Source organism: Malus sylvestris, chromosome 17 (genome assembly GCF_916048215.2).
Source record: "Malus sylvestris chromosome 17, drMalSylv7.2, whole genome shotgun sequence".
NCBI classification, from domain to species: domain Eukaryota; kingdom Viridiplantae; phylum Streptophyta; class Magnoliopsida; order Rosales; family Rosaceae; genus Malus; species Malus sylvestris.
This window is the reverse complement of record NC_062276.1, coordinates 27,550,994-27,571,976: the sequence shown is the minus strand read 5'-3', so window position 1 is coordinate 27,571,976 and position 20,983 is coordinate 27,550,994. Positions and strand designations below refer to the sequence as shown.

Sequence of the window (20,983 nt, the reverse complement as noted above, 5' to 3'; positions counted from 1 at the left end):
TAATTACTAACTTCCCTTGGGAACAAGCCTTGCAAGGGTTATCATTTGAGACATCAATGTGTCTGCTTAATAATGGATGTCCATTAGAGTTAGTAATGATTCTATGCATCATGGTAGATCCTGGATGACCCAGACGATCATGCCAAAACATGTAAACTTTTGAATCAATGAACTTTTGGTTTATGATAGTATATGCCTCAATTGTCTTTATGTATGTATAATACAATCCACTCGATAAACTACGTAACTTCTCCAATATACGCTTCTGGGTATCATTGGAGGTAATGCAGAAATATTCTACATTTTATGCACTTTTTGTTTCAATGTGGTATCCATTTAGACGTATGTCTTTAAAGCTCAACAAATTTCGAGTAGACCGAGTGGCGTGCAACGAATTTTGTATAGACAATATTGTTTCAATTGGTAACATAATCTGGGCTTTTCCTAAGCCTTCAATTACATCTGATTGTCTTGATATTGTTGTTACCTTTACTTTTGCAAATACCAAGTTAGAGAAATACTTTCGATCTCGAAGTATTGAATGCATGGTTGCGCTGTCTGCAAGATAAAAGTCTCCATCATTGCTCTTGTTTTATGGATAACCATAATTTTTATCCATGTTCTCTGACTAAAGAAATTACAGTTAAAAAGCAGTTTATTCATACTGGAATACTATGATTGAATTGAAAATGTGAGCATTAAACCACAAGTACAAATAACAAGAGTACATTAAACACAAATGATTCAATCAGACCCATAAACTTCTTTCCCTCTTTCAATAATAAAGTCTGAAACATCCAGGTGGGTTGTGTTTAATTGTCTTGATAAATTGGACATTGGATCAAATATTTCCATTGGTTGAGCTTGGTCGAGGAAATTGGTCTCGACACCCTTCTCTTTAAGGGAGGCTTGATACAGATCGACTAGATGTTTTGGGGTACGACGGGTACACGCCCGATGCCCATTGCCACCACACCTATGGCAAACTCCTTCAGGATTTCTAGGAGTGTTCATATGAGCTTTGTCTTTCTGGTGATTTGCATTCTTAAAGCTCGGGCCTGGATTATACCTTGGAACCTGGTTGTGAAACTGAACACCATGGTTCTTGTCCTTCCCATTCCACCGACCTCGCTTGTGGCCATTTCCTCGTTTGTAATTATTTCCACGAGAGGATGTGGTATTTCCTTCAAAGGAAGCAACATTCATTTCTGGGAATGGTGATGATCCAGTAGGTCGGGACTGATGATTCTTCATCTGAAGCTTATTGTTTTGCTCGACTACAAGAAGTACAGATATCAGCTGGTTGTAATTGGTAAAGCCTATTTCTCTATATTGCTGCTGTAGGAGCACGTTGGAGGTATGAAAAGTGCTGAAAGTCTTTTCCAGCATATCGCCCTCAGTTATTGTTTCTCCACAGAGCTTCAACTGGGAACTAATTCTGAACATTGCAGAATTGTATTCAGCCACCATCTTGAAATCCTAGATTCTTAGGTGAGCCCACTCATAACGAGCTTTTGGAAGAATCACCGTTTTCTGGTGATTATATCTATTTTTCAGTGCCTTCCAGAAGGTTAATGGATCTTCAACTGTGAGGTACTCGGTCTTCAGTTTCTCATCCAGGTGGAGACGGATAAAGGTCATGGCCTTCTCCCGATCTTGAGAGGATGCACTGTTATCCTTCTTGATGGTTTCCCTAAGATTTCTTGCCTCCAGATGGATCTTGGCATCCATTACCCAAGTAAGGTAGTTTTTTCTAGTAATATCCAGGGCAACAAAATCAAGCTTTGCCAAGTTCGTCATTTTCTTTTTTGAAAGAAACATGAGGTGTGTAAGTACTTGCAATAATATGTATTCTGAAGGAATATATTGTTAGAACTTCTGGTCCTTACAAATTTTTCATTTTGATCTTTAGGCTAAAATGATAAGCACTCGAAAGTTCAGGCTCGAGATTTACATGATAAATGAGGAAGACGATTGTACCGCACCATTCTCATTTAAATAACATAGGATGACCGATTATTCCGCACCACTCAAGCAGCAGAAAAATTAAATATGTAGAGCAGGGTGTGTGATTATTCCACACCACCAAAAATTGCAATAAAATTAAATAGCAGGCAAATTTAAATAAGCAGGGTAGGGTGGGCGATTATACTACTTCACCTAAAATTTGCATTGAAATTAGATTTGCAGTTCAAGATAGGCGATGATACCGCACCATCTTGGATTGCATAAATAAACACTGGGTTAGTAGTCAAGAGCTACACCAAACAAGAAATCAAAGATATAAGTAACTGTTATGTTAAGAATTAAAAGCAGGCATGGTGCAAACAGTTCTTTGCTAGGGTATATCCAGCAGTTGAGGCAGAGGAAGAAGAAGAATAGTAAAATCCTTAGAGGAGACATTTTTTTTTTCTTTCGGCGAAGGGAAATGAGAAATGGTTAGAGCCGTGCTGATAACGTGTTATAAATAGGCAAAAGTTAGAGAGATAACCTTTGCTAGGGACAGGAGCAAAGCAATTGCAAAATATTATACCAACACAAAATGATTGCAGAGGAAGTGAGGAATATTATTATTATCAGTTGTTTTTCTCTGGTAGTGTCTTGATCACCTATGTGGTGATCTATTTATAGAAGGTTTACAATGAATGAAAACAACTTCCCGTGACATAACATAACAAATTATGCCTTATTCATTACTATTCACATGTGGACATACAATTATTTACAACACAAAGATACAAACAGTTAGCATTTTCTTTCAAGACACTACTAAAAATTAGGGTCACTAGCCATTGGTTTCCATGGTAGAAGCCACATTTACTGTCCATCTGTGCGGTTGGGACCTGGTACAAGTGTTGATATAGCTGCATATGTTGTTGGAAAATAAATAAACACATACCATTTATTTTGCTAGTCTATACTTAGCTGCGGTTTACACCAATAGCATCATGCTTTGTGGCCATAGTTCACTCATTTGTGGCTCACTGTAGCCATTGTCTTTATGGCTGGTTTGGTATTGCTGTGCTTTGAAAAAAGATTATTGTGAGAATAAGCGGCTATGCTGTGAGAATAAGCGGCTGTGAAATAAATCAGCAGAGTGTTTGGTAAACTTTTTTGTAAAAGTGCTTTTGGAAAAAAAAAAGCAGCTTGAGAGTGGGTCTTTTCCTTAAAGGAACATTGTAGCTCCGTGTGCTTTGAAAAAAAAAACCAGTTTTCCAAAGCTGCAAATAGCAGCTTCAGCTTTTTCCTTTAATTTCAACTTATTCTCACAGCAGCTTCCAAAATAAGCCATTTTGTTTTTAGTTTACCAAACACCTAAAACCCTCACAGCTTTTTTTCATGGATGCTTTTTTTTAAGCACCTCACTCCCAAACCACTCCTTATTCACAAGGGATCGTAGGCATTGAGATGATTAGCTAGATGCATCTGTGGTCTTTGACCCAAATTTTAGAAGCGAGAAGTTTAATAGAAATGGCTTGTCAACTTATTTTTGGAAATTTCGTTATAACTTTCAATAAATTAATAATTACATATGAAACGCTCCTTTCTTTTTTATCTGATCGAAATTTTCAAGAAGATTTTATCGAGACACAAATAAATTCATCATATCTCTCGTTGTACTTAATAATTTTTACACTATTAAAGAATATCAAAATAAAACAAAATTCTTCCACAATTTCTCCCACCTCACTCGATCCTAATTTTTCCTGTCACATGCATATAATTATACTTAATGGAAAAAACCATATTATAAACTATGTAGCATAACAAACCAAATACCATAGGGTTTAGTGCCCTAAACCCTAAAATTATAAACAGATAACAAAATTCATTACCCAGATGAAAATAATGAAATAGATTTATAACAAATCAACGACCACAAATATAAATAAAAAAAACCCTAAGGAAATCCAAAATAAACACATAAATTAAAAGAACTAGTAATAGTTTTGGGTTCAAATCCCACTCTCAACCAAAACAAAAAAGATCTAATAATAGTTGATGCGGTTGTTGTTGGACTTGCTTGAACTCTTGTTAGGGTAAACAGTTTTGGTGACCTTCTGTTCGATCTTAACTTCCGTAGTAAACCCTAGGTCCTTGTCAACATTCTTGTGGGTGTAGGTTTTCTTGGCCTCTTGCTTGTGACCCATCTGCCCCGTCCGCCTGTCCACGTAGTCTTGTTCCTTCAACATCTCCGTATAACTGCTCGAAGATCCATCGTATCGGTTGTTGTACGAGGATCTCACTCGGGTCTGAACTTCATTGGACACGCTCATCTGTCTGTTGTTGGTCGAGGTGCGCCTCCCGGCACAGCCACCATGGGCGTTCATCTGTGTGCTGTCGGTCAAAGGCGCCGCCATAGTGTAGCCATTAGGAAACACGTTCTTCGGTGCGCTGTTGGTCGAGGGCGTCACCATGGCGTAGCCAGCACGAGCAGTTTCAGGCTCGTAGACCTCGAGGTAGCCACTAAAGGCAGTTTCAGGCTGGTTGCGGTAGGCCATTATGCGATATCGGGTGCGTTTAGGTTTGAGAGAGGTTGTGTTTTGTGGCTTTTGGAGTCCTATTTATAACACAATAGAGGAGTAAGCTTGAAGAAAGAGAAGTAAATGAAATTAGTAGAATATTCTTATTCTATACTAACTTACTAAAAATTCGTTAATTATATTGACACTTCATTCAAAAAGTTGATTTGGAGATCTTTGTATTTTACTCTACTCTTGAGATTACTAGATTTTGCCTAAATACGCGTGGTAATTCTTTTAATTGGGGCCTAGAATATAGTTGTTTTCTTGTATTTTGCTAGATTTTTTTACCAATAATATTTGTGAAATTTTGATTTTTTGGAGTTATTATTATTGACATTCCTCAAATGTTATTTTTTATTGTTCTGCTCTTTTTATTTTGTATTCGACTTTCAAAATTTTTTCCCTCGGTGGGTTTTAACGTGGGAATATTAATTACTAATAGGGGCTTAGGAAACTTTCTCCTAACAATTAAAATAAGGAAAACTAATGAAAAGAGCTTGAAAACTTTGAATTTTAACCAAAAATCATGTAATAACTTTATTTAATGGTTAGGACAAAGCCCAACATTAAACTAGTCCATTTAAAATGGCCCAATCATTAGTTTCCGGTTTTGCCCCTGACGGCAAGCTTTTTCCGTTTAATTTATTTTCAGATCTCCTTGCTATTCTCTATCTCCCCTATTTCTTTCTGACATTCGAAACCTTCCATTTTTTCTTTCTAAGCTCGGATCGCAACTCCATCTCTATCACTATGCAAAATCATAGATCTGATCCGACTCCAAACTTAATTTGATCCATCTCCATCTCTGTCAAAATCGCAAATGATCTCATACATGCAAAACTATGTCACACTCTCTCTCCCAATATTTCTAACACTCTCTCCCTTCTGTAAAGATGAGAAGGGACCTAGACTTTTCACCAACATCGGCAAAAAAGAGCCAAAGGTAAGCAATCACTCTCATTCTCTCTCTCCATCTCTGTGATCTTTCTACTGTTTTGTCGTTCTCTTGATTGCGCATAATTTGCACCTAAAACGATGTGTTTGGGCTTCTGTTGCGATGCTGGCGTGGTACGTTTTTGAAGCTCTAATTTAATTAAAATGTGTACAGCTAATTGAGCAATCAAGAAATATAGTTTCGGATCGTGAAATAGGAGTTCGGATCGGTGTTCTTTGCTAGTGTTGTTTGCGTTTTCTAATGCGATGTAATCATAAAACAAGGAAATCATTTAGCTCATCAAGAAGTCGGTTGATATGTTATTATAAACCGATTTTAAATTATTCTGATGCTTTTGCATTTTTAAGCTTTGATTTCTGAGTTCTTCTAGAATTTTGGTATGTATTTTATTGTGACTTTTACATTCATCTTTCCACTATGTGAGTATATTAGTTGAAGAAAATCTGGATAAGGGAAAGTATCTTTTGTGCTCTTGACTAGTGAAATGGATAAATGATTGTGTGTGATTTCTGAGTTTGTTTTAAGTTTTTAATGTTGTTTCCACTGCTAATGTACTTCCTCAGTTTCAAACTTAAGCATAACTTTTCTATGAATATAGTCCTAGGAATTCGCATTTCAGCAGTACCCCAAAACCTTTCAAGACAAATGATTAAGCCTTTTTATTGATCCATGCATGTCAAATTATGTTTTGTTACGGCTGTGCATTTTCAAACGAATTGCAATTGTATTTACATGTCTCTTCATTCTGTAGAACTGTAATCTGTGTAGAAGTTTCCTAAGTTAGTGTTTTGTGATCGCAGCATCTTTATCGATCATAAAATTTGGTTGAAGTTTATTCATTTCATTCCAATATGATCTCAGTTCTTGTTCAATGGAATATATGTTTCAGAGACGGTATGGGTGTCGTGCAATGATGCTTGAGACTATGGCAGCTGTCCCTAGCATGCTAGGAGGAATACTGCTAACTTAAGGTTTCTGCTCAAGTTTTAGCAGAGCGGTGGTTGTAAAACCTGCGTGGTACGAGAGAATACTGGTTTTGTTGTATACAACTTGAGAAACTACATGCTACCTGTATTGGTTTTCAATTTTATGTGATTGCCCTTACACAATTCATAGTCTAGTGCATGTGATGGAAGTATCTCATGTTCATTTCAAGAACTTTTCAAGACAATAACAATATCTTTTTGTTGGGTAATAAGTGCAGGTGACAAACGTGGAGACAATTTCTCCTCCTTGGGACTTTGTGGACACTCCTTGTGATTATACTTCTTACTGTGGAGGATGTAAAACACAAAATTTGATTTATGAGGCTCAAGTCAAAGCTAAGGAGCAGCAAGTTCATCAGTTGATTATTAACTTTGGAAAGTTTTCTCACACGGAACTGGAATTTCTAAGCATCATGAAGCCCATCAGAAAACATGCTTTTGCCATAATGCTTTCCTCTTGTTTTTTATCACATCAGAAAACAGTTACTTAATTTAGCTAACACAACCTACTTGCTATTTGTCATTTGACACTTTCAAGAATCAAAGTATCAAAGGACTCTATTTTGGTGTAAGGTATACATTTATGCATATTCTTAACTTTACCTGTAAATTCACTGTAAAATAAATTTCTAAGAATCTGTAAATCATTTGTACTTTGTAATTATTTTATTTCATTTTATCAATGTTTATTAATTTTTATTTTATTAAACGGAATACTAGTACTATCATTGTTTCGTAAACTAAACACTAATTATTTCTCAAACGGAACACTAGTACTATCACTGTTTCTTAAACTAAACATTGATTATTTCTTAAACGGAACACTAGTACTATCACTGTTTCGTAAACTAAATATTGACTATTTATCAAATGAACACTAGTACTATCACTGTTTCGTCAACTAAACACTGACTATTTCTTAAACGGAACACTAGTACTATCACTGTTAAGTTTACTAGTACTATCACTGTTTCGTAAACTAAATATTGACTATTTATCAAACGAACACTAGTACTATCACTGTTTCGTAAACTAAACACTGACTATTTCTTAAACGGAACACTAGTACTATCACTGTTTCGTAACTAAACACTGACTATTTATTAAACGGAACACTAGTATTATCACTGTTTCGTAAACTAAACACTGATTATTTCTCAAACGGAACACTATCACTGTTTCGTAAACTAAACACTAACTATTTCTTAAACGGAACACTAGTACTATAACTGTTTCGTAAATCAAACACTGACTATTTCTTAAACGGAACACTAGTACTATCACTGTTTCGTAAACTAAATATTGACTATTTATCAAACGAACACTAGTATTATCACTGTTTCGTAAACTAAACACTAACTATTTATTAAACGGAACACTAGTACTATCACTGTTTCGTAAACTAAACATTGATTATTTCTCAAACGGAACACTATCACTGTTTCATAAACTAAACACTGACTATTTCTTAAACGGAACACTAACACTAGTACTATCACTGTTTCATAAACTAAACACTGATTATTTCTCAAACGGAACACTATACACACACACACACATGAGTTCAATTTTATAATGAGATAGATCCAAAGCAATTGCATGAGACTTCCAAACATAATTCAGACCAAACATAATCATAAACTAGTTTCCAAAAAAAAAAAAAAAACATAATCATAAACGTTGATGTGAGTCTTGCACTTTAAGTTTCACTGATCCAAGAAATCTTCCCTTAACCTTCATTATTTTGTAGTTATTTGTGTAGAAGTTTGGTGATACACTCGGTGAAATTATGTCATTTTCGAATCTAAAGTTCATTATTTTGTAGTGATTTGTGTAATTTAATTTTTTTTTTAAATTTATTTGATGGGAGGCGAGGCGAGGAATCGGAGATAATTAATTATGTTGGGGTTTAATTGGTATCGACTGGCAAAAGTGTTTTTTTTTTTGGACGAATCCTCTAGAAAATGGCATCTTTGTAAATAAATGAGGTAATGGCATATTTGTAACTAAATGAAAGTTTAATTCTAACAAAAGTGGGCTGACGTAAGGTAGGGGCATGGATGGAAAATGAATTTCTTATTTTGCACGTGAAGCTTCCTTATTTTTGTTGTTCTTTCTAGTTTTTGTCATTTTTCATTAAAGTTTAAGTCATTTTTATTAAATAAAGTTAGTAAATGGTTTTTTGTTAATAAAAAGTTTGAAAAAAGCCTTTTTCATTAAAGCTCTCTTTTAATTTTCGGTCATCTGATCGGATGAATTGAAGAATATCAACGGACAGAAATTATCAAGGAGTGTGTGAGAAGTAAAATGGGGTGTGTGGATAGCACACCCCTATATATATATATATATATATATATATATATATATATATATATATATATATATATATATATATATATATATATATATATATATATATATAACGTATGTAAATAATAAAAGAAAGTTGGAATTGATTGGGTTTCTCAAGCCTATACAATAGACGCCCTTTCAAGAGGAAGAGGGGACGACGAGAAGAAAAAAAAGAAAAAGAAAAAACCAACAGCAAAAAAATCATAACAGGAAGATAGAAGTATTTGGCTGACAGAATGGCATGTTTGTAAATAAAGGAAAGTTTATTTTTAACCGAATTAGCAGACAGCATGAGGTTTCCGTTAGGGGTAGTGCAGGAAAAAATAATATTTCGTTTTGGGCTTTTTATTTCAGCCCATGTGTATTCAATGTTTGTGGGACTTGATATAAATTGTTTTTGTCCTTATGATTAAATATAAAGCCCTTTTGGTTAAATAATAGTATAGGGTGGTTTTTGGTTAAATTAAACTTAACTCAAGCCCTTCTCATTAAAGCTCCCATTAAAATATTGTTAGACCTTAAAAACTATCAAGCCTACGGCGCGCAGGCCGAGTAATCTATGAGCTAACTACGTCCTTCGGTTTTGTGCGGGGCTTGCCAACTCGTCGGCCAAGTTCGGCCGAGGAGTAAAATGTGTTGATGTTGCATTGGGTGCGCGGCTGACTTCTGCGTCTTGCTATTGCGACCGAGGAAGGAACACGTCTCGGCCTCTTGGGTTCTCGAACCTGAAGACCACTATTCTTACAAAGTTCACAAATCGTCGGCGCTGGATTCGGTCACTGTGATTATATTCGTAAAAGTATAAGCACGCCGAATCGACACCCAAGTATAGGGGCACAGATACTCAAAATAGATATAAATCTTGATAGTAAACATGGTTTGGCCGTCAGAATGCCGAACTCTAAAACCTACCTGTGAGTATCCAATCATAAGATAACTCGGCGTACAATGTGCCAAGCCCAGTAAATTGTAACACCTCACTTCGCTGAGAAGGCTGATGAAATGACCTCGACCAATAAAGATTCAGAAATCCTTCTCGACCGAGACTTGGATAGGTAACCAGTCGTCCTTGACGCAATGCTGTTTATGCCAACTGAAGATGCTGCGAGATCGGCTGATTCTACAGCGACAGTGCTATTTATGCCAACTGAAGATATCACCGGTTGCCTTCACAGTGTTATTTATCCAAACTGAAAGTGTGTTGGCGAAAAGAGAAAAGAAAAAATCTCAAGGTTGTTGAGAGAATTTGTGCAGGGCAGTTGTGTGTTGAATTGGAGGGAGCCTTTCACGTTGCACATCGCCTCTGTATTTATAGAACTGAAGTACTTGCTCTCCACGGTCAGATAATGTTGCAAAAACCGACTGAAACTCAAACTCGTAAAATGACTGATCCACGGCATAGGCGCTAAAGCCTATCTTCATATGGCTGACTTTTCAAAATAATAAAAGCCCATTATGACTTTTCTTATCATGACTAAAAACCTAGGCTAGCTAGGCTTTCCTATGTCATCATAACACCACCATAAAAAACCTAGCTTTTCTAGGTCTTGTCACATCATCATCAGCCAAAGTCACCATTTCCTTACCCCATTGTCGCATGCAACCTGACCCTATGAATATTAAATTCATTTTTAATTATCACCATATTTAAATGGATAATAATTTGATCAAAATCCAATCCCCTCAGTAGTTTCCAAGTGACCTCATTTATCTGATGTCGTGCATATCTGTTAATCAAAACTGATCCAAACCACACTTCCACATCAACTTGAATTGTGCTACCTGTTTAGCTTGGAGATATATTATTTTCATAAGAAAATGTCAAGATAAATCATTATTAAAAGATAATGTTATCTTTTAATATTAATAAAATTATCTTCACTTTTCTATATAGAGGTATGCTTACTCAACGACCTCGATTGCTCGAGCCGATAGTGTAATTTTGGGTCCAAACAAATATGCTCAACATCTTCAACGTTATTGTGCTATGTCAAATGAAAAATAGTCATAGAGAAGTGAATAGATGATGGGTATCTATGTCCAGGCAACTTAGGCAAGGCTAGGTTGCACCAAGGATGAAAAGGAGATTCATTTTTTATTCTAATCGGGAGAATGATGGGCAGTGTCGTGAAGTGGCGGAAAAACGTTGGAAGGAACAATTCCATAGATCAAGAAGCAGGTTCCAACTACGTGAGAAGCTAAAAAGGGTTTAGGATACAAAATTTGTGTTGGAGAAGATGGAATGTTGGAACTCATCGAAGAGGAGAAATTTTAAGATCCGACACCCAGACCAAGTGTACTATAAGGTCAAGGCTTACTCCACTCTTACCCTATTTTGTTCCCACCCTCTCTCTCTCTCATTGTCCTTAGTCTGGTTTCCGGACAGAACGAGAAGAACGTCTCGTCCCCTACACCCTAATTTGAATCTTCCTCGACATTGTTTGCAATATCACCTTCTAAAAAATAATTAAAAAAAAGACGCAAAATAATGCAATTTCTAATTCTGCATGTAGCTATGGACAATGTTCTAAAAAACGCCATAGGCGGTGCCTAGGCGCTAGGCGGGCACCAACCGAGGTGATTTCTGGCAAAACAGATTGAAAAATCAGCCGAGGTCTAGGCACCTAGGCGGTGCTAGGCAGCTGGGCCGTTTTTTTTTTTTTTTTTCTATTCTAAGTTTCTACTTCTAAATTGAATTCTAATTCTATCCCGTGACCTAATTTCAGAATCTGCACAGAATAGACTCTTCTTTGCCGTTCGCCCATTTCGTTTCTTCTTCGTTCTTCCTCATCTGCACTGCAACCTGCACCGCTATACGACTTCGTCTCTTCCTCGGTTCTTCCTCATCTGCACTGCACTCACCTGCTGCACCGCTGCACGACTTCGTGTCTTCTTTTTCTTCCTTATCTGCTGCACTGCACTCACCTGCTGCACCGCTGCACGACCTCGTGTCTTCTTCTTCTTCCTCATCTGCTGCACTGCACTATGCAATCTGCACTTTGCAGCTACAGTCAACAGTGAAGGCTGCGAAGCCCCCAAAAAGTGAGTTTTTGTTCTACAGATTTCAGATTTGTAAATGTTGAATTTGTTAAGGTATTAGAAAAATTATAGAGTTTTGGATTTGAAACCAATTGTATTGAGGGGAATCTGACAATCTGTTAACTTATTTACCTACTGATAATTGAAAGAAATTCTGATAGTATTATTTTCGTGCTGGTTGTTTGCTAGATCTAGGTGCACATCTTACTATCTTAGATTCTTAGCCTAATTGTGTATCAATTAATAATTATATATAGATGCATGCGAGGACCCAATCTGCATATATTTATAAACAACAACATCGTCTGTCACAATTGTTTGTATAATTGGGCATATACATGAACCTTTTTTTAATATAGCCTTTTGTCGAATGAGCTTTCCAATTTATGATGGCTGCCTTTAGAGTTAGATTGGTTTAGTTAGCTATTCTCAGAGCTATGACAACAATATACATCAGTTGAGTGGAATTCTGCATCAGCAATTTGGTTTGGTTAACTGGCAGGTTCTTGAACTGTTTTTCCATTTCATTTAGTTATACTTCTGAGTTCTGATCATCAATTTGAGTTGGCTAACTTGGCTTATAAGTTAATATACTGTGATAATTTTTTGTGGGAGATTAATCCCTAAAAGTTTGTAATGTTTATTTTATATGAATTTTAGGATTGTTTCTTCTCTTGTGTGATGATGACTGGTACTTTATCTTCTGGAGCATCTACTACAATGTCATCCTCCTCCCAATCTGAAAATGTGTTGAAGCGTAGCTCGGAAGATGTGGGATGGGAATATGGGATCTTGGCAAATCCTACAAACTCAGATAAGGTGAAATGTAAGTTGTGTGACAAAATCATTAGTGGTGGAGTACATAGATTAAAACAACATGTAGCCAACATAAGGGGAAATGTAGCGGCATGCACAAAGTCTTCGGATGAAGATAAAGCCAAATGTCGAGCTGCATTAGAAGAAGCAAAAAATAAGAAGAAACAAAGGGATAAGCACATTGTGGAAGTGAAGGAAGAGGTGCAACTTCAACAAATTCAAGAAGAAGAAGACATTGAAGTGATTGGGTCAAGGAAAAGGCCTCGCACTCTTGGACCTATGGATAAGTTTGCATCCTCCATCAATCCCCATTCTTCAAATGAGGAAAGTAAGAAGACTCGGCAACAAAACATCCATGATGCAATTTGGAAAGAAAGAACACATCAAGTGGATCAATATGTGGCTCGATGGGTGTATGAAGCCGGTATTCCTTTCCATGCTATTGATAATGATAGCTTCAAGTGTGTGATGGAAGCGGTTGGTCAATTTGGCCCGGGTTACCTACCTCCAAGCCAATATGAATTAAGGGAGCCATTATTGAAAGAAGAGGTAGAAAGAGTAAAAAAGTCACTCAAGAAACATGAAGAAGAGTGGGCTTTGAATGGTTGCTTAATCATGACCGATGCTTGGAGTGACCAAAAAAGAAGAAACATAATGAATTTATGTGTCAATTGCAAGGAAGGCACCATATTTCTTTCTTCTAAGGAATGCTTTAGTGAAGCACACACCGGGGAATATATCTTCGAATATGTTGACAAGTGTGTTGAAGAAATTGGGCCTCCAAATGTGATTCAAGTGGTAATCGATAATGCTTCTAACAATATGGCAGCGGCAAACATGATGAAAAAAAAGAGGCCGAATATGTTTTGGACATCATGTGCCACTCATACTTTGAATCTCATGCTTCAAGGGATTGGTAATCTCCCTAGGTTCAAAGGAGTTATTGACAAGGCAAAGGCTTTCACTATCTTCATTTATGCACATCATAAAACTTTGGCATTGATGAGGAAGCATATCAAGAAAAGAGACATAATAAGGCCCGGAGTCACTAGATTTGCAACTTCTTTCCTCACATTGCAAAGCTTAATGGATAAGAAAAAAGACTTGAAGGTTATGGTTGCTAGTGAAGAATAGGAACAATGCAAACATGTCAAGACTACAAAGGGGAAAGTGGCATATGCTACTGTATTGAGTTCACATTTTTGGAGTGGGGTCTTACTTTTTATTCAAGGTACTTCGAATTGTGGATGGGGATAAGAAGCCATCAATGGGGTTTTTGTATGGAGAGCTACAAAAAGCAAAGATGGAGATTAAAGAGAGACATTCAAGAACAATGAGGCCAACTATCAACCAATTCTTCAAATTATTGATGAAAAAGCTCGTGAGCGGCTTGATAGTCCATTGCATTTGGCGGGCTACCTCTTGAACCCTTATTATTTCTTAAAAAATCAAAGCATACAACATGATCCAATTGTCATGGAGGGGATCTTTACTTGTGTTGAGAAGTTCTTCCCCGATAACTATGAGGTTCAAAACTAAGTGATAAATGTTGAGATGCATAAGTATAGAGTAAAAGAAGGTGGATTTGGAAAACATTTGGCCGAACTTGGATGCGCTGAAAATGATGAAAACTATAATCCGGGAATGAATATTCACATATGCTTATATTTTATTTATTAAATTTGAGTTTACTACTTATTTTTCAGTATTAATTGTGTGTTTTTTTTCTTCATTAGTTGCATGGTGGTATAATTATGGAAATGGTGTGCCTAATTTGCAAAGGATGGCTATAAAGATACTCTCATTGACTACAAGTTCATCCGGTTGTGAAAAATATTGGAGTTCTTTTGAAGGTATACATACAAAGAAAAGGAATAGACTAGATACAACAAGGTTAAATAATTTAGTCTATGTCCAATTTAATGCGAGTATTATGAACAAGAAGAAAAGAGAGAAGGAGAAGAAGGTGGACATATTGCTTGCAAGTGAAGCTAGTATGGCTCAAGGATGGATTGTGGAGGGTGGTGATGAAGAGCTTGAGCTTGGCTTGGGAATTGGAGAGACATCGGAGGTAGGTAGTTCCCTAGAGCCTAGGGGGAGTTCTATAAATATTGAAGTAAGAGAACTTCATGAAGAAGATTTTATATCGGATGAGGACACGGAAGAAGAAGGAGATGATGAAGAAATTAAGTTCGAGTCCGACACGGAGAGAGTCTTGGAGGGATATGGTGAAGAAGAGTTTGATGCCTAGTAACTTTCGTAGCTCAATTTTCTTTTATGTCAGTGTCTGCATGTGTAGCAATCGAACATTTGACTCGTTGTTAATTCTTTGAAATGTATGCCCATCATTCGTACTCACTGATGTTAATTCTATTATGTGAAATGTTTGTGCAACATTTGTACATTTGACTTAGTAGTGTTGGACTTGAATGTTTCCATAGTTCTAGTCTTCCATACTTACAAGTTACAAGCAATGTCTAATTTTGAGAATGCTCATTCATTGGACATAAAATTGGAAATCACATTTCATTTCAGTGGTTGCAAGCACTGCCTTGTTCTCAAGTATACCATATGATTATTACTTCATTTGTTGAAAGAAATATTTCTTTTGTACATTTTCTACATGTTTTGTAAGTGTCAATATGCACTTATTCACAGGATATACAAAAAATTTACCTAAATCCGCCTAGGCCGCCTAGCCGCCTAGGCGCTAGGCGCTAGCCCACCGCCCGGCTAGCGCCTAGCGTTTTTTAGAACCTTGGCTATGGAAGAGAAGCAAGCTTTCCTAGACAACTTTCAAATCTTTGAGCCATGTCGTATGTAGCGGACAGGGATCAGGCTTTCCTTCGGCAATTGCCTTTTCAGATAGAGAATAAAACCAACCGTTTCTCCATTTAAACTGCGAGCAAAAGGCAATCGTCACAGTGAATACAAATTAAACTCATCGAGTCATACGCATATATGATATATATATATATATATATGCTTGCAAACCATATATCTATGCTTTGCATGCATCTCTAACCTCTTTAACTGCGGTAGGAAAGTGTGCAACCGTGCGTGAGTATGCACATAATCTGTGCTCCATGGCTTCTTCAAATACCAACCCCTTCTCTGCAGCTGCTGCAGAGGCAAGCTCTGCAATGAGACTAGACACCTGAAAGGATAGATATTGGTCAAGTTTTTACCGGTTCCCTTTCTCAACACATAATATGATGAGCCAACCTTTCCTCCCTAACTCCAAACTTTTTGTATGGACTCCATACCGTGCTAATCTAAAATTGGTTTCACATCATGAAATTTCTTTGTCAATGAAATGAGAGATGTCCATTATTATGCAAGCATTTGGCCATGATATTTAGCATGGCGAACCCAACTCAGAGAGCTGGATGTAAGCCAAGAAAAACCAGATAGCACCACACACCCCAGATAGAATTTACTTTTAATCACCCAAGTTGGTTCATTCTCTTTAAAATAAATGCACTTCAACACCAACCTAACTTTATATTTCCCAATAATACTACTAGGTCTCGCCCATAACTAGTAACCTTCAGCATTCTGTAACAAAACCATGTTAATGGAACAAAACCTCTGAGGTTTGTTAAACAAGTCACGAAAACAATGACATAAATGAGATATTAGCATGTCGGTTTCTACTGTTCAAACCTCTGTGTTGTTTTTACTAGAAAGTCATATGCTTTCCCAGAAAAAAGACATAAATAAATAAAAACTACGAAGTCATGGATCATGATGAAGGAAAAATACATGCAAAAGTAAGTAACCTTAGAATTGCTAAACCCTAAACCCAACCTAATCATGAAGTAGAAATTGTTTTGGATAAAGATCCTACTCCACCATCAACATGGCAGAGGCAGAATTACATTTATTTTCTCTTCTTTCAACTCTAAAAGAAATGTTAAACGTAAAGAAAGATTACCTCAGAGCGGTATTCTTTCTCTACACCACCTACAGTTGTTCCTGGATGACGAGCTCCAACAAGCATGAATGCTGAAATCCAGATCAACTTCTCTAACATCTGCTTCTGAAAATTTTCCTTGTTGAGAACCTGCTTTATGTTTTCATTCATTAGTAAAAGAGTAACGCAACAGAAAAACCAATTCCAAATTAGTGCAAAATGCTTTGGAGATATTTTTCTTTTACCTTGCAAGTGAGGCCTCCAGCATGTAATCTATCAGCTACCGTCGATGCCCACTTCCCATATGATGCAGTCAGTCCTTCAGGATTGGTATCAGTCTTTCCATCAACAGGAGGTTCTCCAAGCTTGGAGACAGCAAAATATGCTAGGATTTGGTCAGCATCACCAGACCTTTACTTCCAAACCATGGTTCCAGCATTCCATTCTGGAAAAAAAACCAAATCTGCCAGATTGTCAGGTCCATTGGGTCAAGCAAACCAAGAAGCAAAAATCCAAATTAAAATTTTCAAATGAAAAGTAAAGAAAAAAGTCCAGTTAAAGCCATTCACGAAAAAACTGTATTCTGATATTTTCCTCATTTTGGCCAATTTTGGCAAGCAACAAAGCTTGAAAATAAGGAGGAGGAGCAGGTTATATAGGCTTGATTCACTTGTAATATGTAATTTAACTGAATGTGAATGGTTAGAAAATTATTGTCTTAGTAAGGTGAAATTGCTTTGAAAGAGTGGACAAAATTTACAAACTCAATTGCCTATACCATTAAAACTAGTTTTTGTCCATATAACGCATCACAATGGATTTGTCTACTTAATTTCCAACACCATTGTTCTCTACTCCCTTTCTCTAGAAGCAAAACACAAAATCCCGCGCTTTTCGATGCTTATTCAAATTCAAACATCTTTGACCCCACCAGAGAGAGCCCCACCCCTACAATGTGTGGGACCAAAACCACATATGACCCCACCATTATGCTGACGTAGCAGAACAGAGGTGGATCTTGTATGAATAAATTTTGAGACATCTGTTACTGTACACACTAACATAGTAACTCACCTACTACTATCCAGAAAAAAAAAAAAAGAAACCAGCTTTTTGTACTTGTTCATTCAAGTGAAGATTCAAATTCTCTCCATAAACATCAATCTCTCTCTCTCTCTCTCTCTGAACAATGATGGCTGGTTGCAAGAAAACCACATCAATTCTACAGCAATCCTCATACAGCTCTCTCTATGTCGATCCCCTCACATACCAGAAACACAGCCGCAGCCACAGCCAAGGCATCGCCTTCATCTCCAAGATGGACAATTCGGAGCCGAACCCATCAGCCTTAAACGTCAACAAAGAGAACGCAATGCCCAAGAAGCCACAGAAGGCCGTGCCCGACAGCGACAAGGAGAATTTGGTCGCACATGAACATGGGTCTTCCTCTTTTGCGATGCAGCCCTTGAAGCAGAGGAACTTGAAGTCTCTGTCCACTGGCTGCAGGGCCCTGAAGCCCTCATCGCTTCAGTTCTGTATGCAGGCGAACGAGCAGGAGAAGGCACTCTTCGGTGGGTCCACAATGCAGGACCCGCCCAGTAATGGGTCCGACAACTCGAGCTCTTTGAACATCTGGGACTACTCCGACTCTGAGGCTGCCCCTGCCTCCTCTTGGTCTACACTGCCTAACAAGTGAGTTCTCTGCCCAATGTGCTTATGCTAACCAAGGGACTTGTAGATCAATTTATTAAGAGCATTCTGCCTTGCATCCGAGGTCCCTGATTCGAAACACCCCTCCCCCAGTCTCGCTTGTATAAAAAGGAAATTGCTTTTGCTAAAAATATGAGATTTTTGTTTCTTTTAAAAAGATATTTACTAAACTTGTAATTTATTTGGTGGGTATTTTTAGGTCATTGCTTTGCAGGCCATTGCCAATGGATGTGGGAAGATGCACATGTGTGATAGTGAAGGAAGCAACCCCGGAAGCAATAGATGGGGGTACTCTCTATTCTCTTTATACCAATGTAAGAAAGATGCCTCTACCTTGAAGTTTGAATAGCTTATGTCATGTTCGATTTAGCCGATACCATACTTGTGTGGTACAACTCTTCTGCTGGGGTAATGCCAGTCAGTCATTCCTGTATTTATAGAGTATAAGATATGTTAGAATACTGTTATATCCCGAGATTCCCAACATTGCGAAACAAATTTACCTGAGTTTCTTTTTGACATATGAATCAAATTTGCGTTGTTAGTTCGATTCCAAGTTCTAAAATAATCTTCACGGCGTCATCCATTACCTGCGAGCCCTGCTCTATTGCTGTTTCTGTAGCAGTGGTTTAAAGCTTCATGTTTGTTGTTATAAGTTGAAAAGTACTGATCAACATTAATATTTTAGAGGTACAATGTGTTAACCTCCCTTTGGTTTGGTATTGATATGTTGCAGGAAGGCAAGGGAAGGCAGGACCGGAAACTAGCTATTGCTCACCATAAGCGGCGGAATGGGAAATCTGAGTTGACAATTGCTCAAAATGTGAAGGGAATACTGTCTCATTCGGATGATAGTTTTATTGGTATTGTAAATGCTAACCTCATGGGTTCAAAATACCACATATGGGATCAGGTTAGAAATATATTACTCGTAGAAATCGTAATCAGATTTCCTTGGACATTTTATGTCATTTGGTTGCTAATACAGTTTTTATTGCAGGGTGGTCGTCCCAATTCCTTGAGCAAAGAGGCTAAATCACTTGCCGTTGTAGCGTAAGCCTCCCTCTCTCTCTCTCTCTCACACGTGCCCGCAATCTTTCTTCAATTTGTAATGGTTGCTGTTTGTCTTTACAGGTTCACGCCAACAATCTCGAGCTGGACAGGAAGTTACAGACGTATAAGGGCATATATACCCAAGCACCAATCCATGCAGTTAAAGAACACAACGCAGGTGATCTTAACAGTTTCTAAGATATCTTAGGTTAATTCGTACTTACATTGATAATGTGTATAGATCAGGTTCTTCTAGTGACTATCTTATTTTTCTGAGTGTCTAGTATGCGTGAATTGCATTCTGAAATCCAGTTTTTCGGTCAACTTCTTAACTTCTGCGGTACATGTTCTCTCTTGCAGGTACAACACATTGAGGGACTCCCAAAGGACTGGGAAGGGAAGCTTGACAAAGTTCATCAGCTATCCTCAAGGGTTCCCCATTACAATAAAGTAGGCCTATTACCTCACTGTAGGAATTTTTCTTGTTTTTGTTGTTTCGATCTCCATTAACTGATTTCTGTTATCATTCAGATTTCAAAGCAGTATGAGCTAGATTTCAGAGACAGGGGAAGAGCGGGTCTTAGAATCCAAAGTTCAGTCAAGAATTTCCAACTGACACTGGAGGTAATTACTAATTGCCGTGGACGATCATGACTCAGAAATCTTACTCAGCTCATCTGAAACACGCATGTGTTTATGTTCTGTTATGTCCGTAGAAACAATATGATCATCGATTAAGGCTCTCGAATTTTTCCTTTGTTTATGATAATGAGAGTACCAGTGTTTAATCAATGTGTTAATTACTAAGGGATGCTAACTTTTATATATGCGTTTTTAGGAGAACGGAAAGCAGGCAATTCTGCAGCTCGGAAGGGTTGGAAAATCAAAGTATGTGATGGATTACAGGTATTATAAGCAGCAACTCAGTAATTATGTGTGTTCTATATATCAAAGGAAGTAAGGTGATCCATATATATTGAAGTAATATGTATGAAATATATGTATATTCTTCTGCATTGATCATATATTCTTGTGTTTTTGTTTTTTGGCAGATATCCTTTGACAGGCTACCAAGCGTTTTGCATATGCTTGGCTTCTATTGATTCAAAGCTTTGTTGCACTGTCTAGAGCAAAATTATCTGCCACTGCGTTTTGTAGTTCAACCTCTGAAAAGAACACAAGCTTTTGAGTTTTAATAGGTACACATGAGTAACCGAAGGCAGTTGATCAAAGGGACTGAATTTGTTGTGCAATCTTGATAAGATGTTAGTGTGCAAGTGCAAATTAAGTGCGGTTTTTATCACACATACTCCTTGAAATTGATCTAACTCATCAGTTTGGTCTCTCAATTTGAAAATCGAGCAATGTCCTTAAAATTTGGTGCCGCGCGTCAATTTGGTTCTTGCTGTTCAAATCTGTCAAATTTTTTATTAATTTGTTAATGTGGCACACAGGAGGCCCGCACAACCAATGGTTCGGTGCCACATAGTGATATCCAAGGAAATTCAATTATTTGAAATTAAAAAATTAAAACTAATTAGAAAAAAAAAAAAAAAAAAAACAATGAATTGGTTATTGCTTAAGGTATGTATGTTCTCTCTTTCGATTTCGTGGTGTTTTATGTTTCATC

At 37.2% G+C, this 20,983-nt stretch overlaps 2 protein-coding genes, 1 long non-coding RNA gene and 1 pseudogene across 4 annotated transcripts; 2 read left to right on the top strand and 2 right to left on the bottom strand.

Moving 5' to 3' along the window:
• Positions 1-744: 744 nt before the first annotated feature.
• LOC126611941 (uncharacterized) lies at positions 745-1,470 on the bottom strand. Its single transcript, XM_050280246.1, has 2 exons — positions 1,070-1,470; positions 745-976 (listed from the first exon to the last, which is right to left on the bottom strand). Exons 1-2 carry the CDS (start codon positions 1,468-1,470, stop codon positions 745-747), a joined length of 633 nt encoding a protein of 210 aa, XP_050136203.1.
• A 3,746-nt stretch (positions 1,471-5,216) lies between these two features.
• On the top strand, positions 5,217-7,150 carry LOC126611287 (uncharacterized). Of its 2 annotated transcripts, none has more exons than XR_007618759.1 (3): positions 5,217-5,469; positions 6,371-6,498; positions 6,686-7,150. It is a non-coding gene; the product is annotated as an uncharacterized LOC126611287 (long non-coding RNA). The 2 variants fall into 2 exon arrangements; XR_007618760.1 differs by having other exon boundaries at positions 6,282-6,498.
• Positions 7,151-15,174: 8,024 nt separating this feature from the next.
• LOC126612011 (uncharacterized) lies at positions 15,175-17,371 on the bottom strand (annotated as a pseudogene).
• A 275-nt stretch (positions 17,372-17,646) lies between these two features.
• Positions 17,647-20,729, top strand: LOC126609787 (tubby-like protein 8). Its single transcript, XM_050277716.1, has 9 exons — positions 17,647-18,282; positions 18,500-18,614; positions 19,037-19,213; positions 19,301-19,353; positions 19,435-19,531; positions 19,714-19,803; positions 19,885-19,977; positions 20,192-20,259; positions 20,406-20,729. The coding sequence occupies exons 1-9, from the start codon at positions 17,780-17,782 to the stop codon at positions 20,479-20,481; spliced, it is 1,272 nt and encodes a 423-aa protein (XP_050133673.1). The 5' UTR covers positions 17,647-17,779; the 3' UTR covers positions 20,482-20,729.
• Positions 20,730-20,983: the final 254 nt, after the last annotated feature.